Source organism: Quercus robur, chromosome 3, assembly GCF_932294415.1.
Source record: "Quercus robur chromosome 3, dhQueRobu3.1, whole genome shotgun sequence".
NCBI lineage: Eukaryota > Viridiplantae > Streptophyta > Magnoliopsida > Fagales > Fagaceae > Quercus > Quercus robur.
This window is the reverse complement of record NC_065536.1, coordinates 26,966,048-26,970,385: the sequence shown is the minus strand read 5'-3', so window position 1 is coordinate 26,970,385 and position 4,338 is coordinate 26,966,048. Positions and strand designations below refer to the sequence as shown.

Sequence of the window (4,338 nt, the reverse complement as noted above, 5' to 3'; positions counted from 1 at the left end):
CAGATTTTTTTGGATTCCTCTTAAACTATTTTTTTTTTAATTTTTTTTTTCTACTACCCCTTCTTTTCCAAAATTTCGGGGCCCCCCTTCCACTTGGGGGCTTTAGGCAATGGCCTAATTGGCCTAAGGGAAGGGCTGGCCTTGGCGGTGTATCTATTGTGCTAATGTGCCGCTAATTAGGGTGTACTAATGTGAGCTGCTAATGTGCTTTGGAAGTAAGATCTTATCATGCTTTCCTTAATTAGGTCAATAAAAATCATATGACGATTTTTATGGACTTCTCTAAAATTTTCTATTAATTATGTAAGAAAATAGCTTTCAAAATGATATTTTGCAAATGAATCTGCCATGATAAAGTCAAGTAGGTCTTCAGCTGGGTTGAAACCTCGGATAATCTACAATACAGAGAAAAAAAAAAAATCTCATGCATTGAAAAGATAATTAACTCAAAATAGAAGTAGATCGACTTCAATAAGCTCAGAAACGCACGTACATAAATTATAGTTGGAGAAAACACTCATATTCATAAAACAAAAGCCCCACATTTATTAAAATATATAGGTTACCATAAGAGTACATGGATTTTTGCAACAAGTGGCTCCAGTTAGCCCACACAAGATTAAAATTGACATACATAATTCATAATTAGGAGAACAAAGTCTCGTACACTGTTTTATTGTTGTAGTCAATACTAGGAGAAAACATAACCATTTTGTCTCTATGCCTGGACAAGGTGAGCATCAAGGTCTTTGCTGAGATCAAGTGCAAGCTGAAGCAATGTATTTGGTTCTACAATATTCTCATGCAGCTTTTCATATTCAATAGTCCAATGCACCAAGCTGCCTTCACCCTTTGGAGTAGCTTGAATAGTGATTTTGATGTTCTTGTACTCCTCCATGAGATCTCCTTCAATAACTTTGAAAGTGACAGAGTTGTTTTTCTTATCTATTGCTTCGATTATCTCCTTAGCAACTTTAGCTTTCCCATCTGTGGTTCCAAATTAGAAAAGAATCAAATTGAGAAATTAACATCATGCTTTCACCAAGGAAACGAAACGTAATTTTCTGTTTAGAAAAATATTCCTAAAGCCTTAACATTGCTCTCTGCATGAGGGGCAACGTAAAAACATGTAGAACCAAAAACTTCAGTACATTAAGGAAAAACGTTCCTTAATAGAATTTAAGACAACTCTAACAGCCTGTCTTGTCTCAAAACTGAGGTCTTTCAATGCTAGGAAGTTGTATATATATATATATATATATGCTTGAAAACATTGCTGGTTTAATTTTTGATTGCTTAACGTTTAGTTAGTGATGTCGCACGAGAGCTAATTTGAAGAGTTATGTAAACTATTAGAATTGCAGTCACCCTAATTAAAAACTACCTTTACACTAAGCCTATATTTGAATACCTAGAGATCTGTTGCGGCGAGGAAAAGAGAGTTGTCTTCCCAACCGGTATTTGATGAGCATAGCCGAGTGGGCGGCTACGTGCAACGCTTGGCGATCATTTCTCCGGCGTTGGGAACATTTTATATCATATATTCCTTATTTATTTTTTTCTTTCCCATCTTATACCAAGCAAGGGAGGGAAAACATTTCTCTTTCATTCTTTTTATTGTAAAAATTATCCGGATTAAGGAAAGAGATGACTATTTTCCTCTCATTTCGGAATCTTAATATCAAGAATATTAACCTACTCATACGTAAAATAGTTCACTCATAGAAGAAGGTTTTCTTAAATATAAATCTACATGCACACTGATTCAAAATTCCATAGTATATATTATATATCTACGGTGCTTCCAGTTCTTTTGGTCTTTTGCAATCATATAGAAGATAGGGCACACAATACTTATGCCTTTTGACTCGTTTAAGATGAACTAACGTATAGATTGCATTCCATTAACTCAACTGGCAACTATAATCACTAATATATATATATATATATATATATATATATATATATATATAGTTTTAGACTTCAGATCAATGTTGCACGGACACGGACACGGATACGGACACGACACGGACACGGACATGAGGATACGGCAATTTTTGAAAAATAAGGACACGACACGGCGGGAACACGGCGGTTAAATAATTAATTAAATTTTATATTTAGGATATTTTTTAATATTTTTAGACATAAAATACGTTTATGTCTAGAATTTAAATTATATCAGAATTATAAATAAGTAAACTAACGCCAAAAATAGTACAATAATACACATAAAATATTTAGAGTACAAATCAAAAGTTTAAATATGTTACGTTCAAATACTAATACTAAAAATAATAGTCAAAATAATAATATAAATTATTTTCTTTTGGACCAATGGCATATCAAAGAAATCATGACTGACATATGGTACTCAATAGTTAAAATTTGAAATTGAATGTTTGAAACTGGCTTTCACGTGGGGTTGGCAGAAGACCCACTAAACAAAGAGGAAATATAAAAAAATATTAGAAAAGTTAAAATGAACGAAAAAGAAAAAGAAAACGTAAATGAAGCAGAAGAAGAAGAAGAAGGCATCTGGGTGAGAGAGCAAAGAAGAAGAAGAAGAAGAAGAGAGGAGGAGCTCGCCGATCGGCCCGATCTAGCTCCGGCAAGCGACGGAGGGCAGCGGCAGCAGCAGCGGGCAGAGGTCAGAGGTCAGACATCTGTGATTTTTCTTTTTTTTTTTCACTGCTAGCGTGTCGGAGCCGCGTCGGAGCCGTGTCGGTGGCGTGTCGGAGAAGCGAAAAAAAAAAAAAAAAAAAAGAGACACTCGCCGGACACCGGAATCCGACGAGTCGTACCCGTTCCGGTGTCCGACACGTGTCCGAACCGACACGACGCCAAAAATGGCGTGTCTGTGCAACCTAGCTTTAGATAGGATAGGTTTCAACTTTTGACTTGTGATTACTCTTTGTTATCATAAAGGTTAATTAATTTTTGACATTAGTGACGATTTGAATCCAAATTCCTTATATTATGACAAAAAACTTTACTAGATAAGCTAATTAAATCTCACCATTAATATTTTGTTTCATCCATACAGCCAAGCTCAAGTCCAGTAAAAAAGGAAACATAATTCAAAGAATGCTAGACCACTTTACGAATAAATAATGTGTATATATATATATATATAAATATAAAAGATGGTCATATATGATCTAAAATTTCCTTACCATGGACGTAATCCCAGTTGATGACAGAGCCCTCATTGCCCCAGTCACCTTCATGTAAAGCACATCCCTGTATTACGCCAGGGGATACATTGGATATGTGGTGTGGCCTACAGCTGAAGATCTCGTGAAATTTTTCAGCTGGAGCCTTGATTTCTACATCAGCCTCCACCTTACCAAACAAAGACATTTTGGCAGATACTTATATTCCAAAACCAAATAGCTTTACAAGTGCTAATTAAGAAAAGATAATGTGCATTTGTAGGAGAAAACACTTTGGCTATTATCATTATATAGAAGATCTGTAACGCAAAGATCCTCTCTGGTGATGACTAGATATTTCGTTGCCTATGCTCATCCATATTACATGGGTCCCATTCATGGCTTGTAATGTCAACTACAAAGGTCTTGTATGTTATTTTACATCTTTTTATTTTTTTATTTTATCGAACAATTTAAAGTGGGTTAGTTGATATTTAGCGTTGGTATTGTCATTATTACCTTTAAAATAATTGCACGTGGTATAGCGAGGTGGACAGAATAGACAAGATAATAAATAAATGCTGTCACTGCATCGGCTCAATAGATAAGAACAATAAGTTACATGAGAGTTGAGAGCGAGGTGCAGAATCGATCAGGGCCAGCTTGAATGCATTTGGAGACCTAAGGTAAAAATTGATCATTTTGTTTTAGATGTAAAATTATTACTAATTAATATAAACTACGTAGAATTTTTCTTTTTTTAGAAATTTTATTGACAAAAAATTTGACAAAATTTTTCATACTTGTTGATGTGGAAGATTGATAGTGGTAAGTAAAACAGTGGTGTTAGTGGTAGATTTAGATGAAAACTAGTAAAAATTTACTAACTAAACTCTTATTATTATTCTTTTTTTTAGAAGTGTAACATTCACAATATTTTTTATAACAAATCCTAGATTTTAAACTGTTTTTTGTTTTCTATTTGAAAATATCACTATAATTATTTTTTTGCCATCAACAATAGGCTGTAACAACCTACTACTTAGCATTAGTTGTAAAAGTGTTGTGAAAAATATTGTGGACGTTGCATTTTTCTCTTTTTTTTATTTGTTTTTCATCTGGTGAAAAAAAAAATTATTTTATTTATTGATTATAAATAACTCTATTGGTTAAAATTTGGGGG

At 33.8% G+C, this 4,338-nt stretch overlaps 1 protein-coding gene across 1 annotated transcript; it reads right to left on the bottom strand.

Annotated features, from left to right (window-relative positions):
* Positions 1-522: 522 nt before the first annotated feature.
* Positions 523-3,453, bottom strand: LOC126717644 (MLP-like protein 28). Its single transcript, XM_050419477.1, has 2 exons — positions 3,177-3,453; positions 523-987 (listed from the first exon to the last, which is right to left on the bottom strand). The coding sequence occupies exons 1-2, from the start codon at positions 3,361-3,363 to the stop codon at positions 719-721; spliced, it is 456 nt and encodes a 151-aa protein (XP_050275434.1). The 5' UTR covers positions 3,364-3,453; the 3' UTR covers positions 523-718.
* Positions 3,454-4,338: the final 885 nt, after the last annotated feature.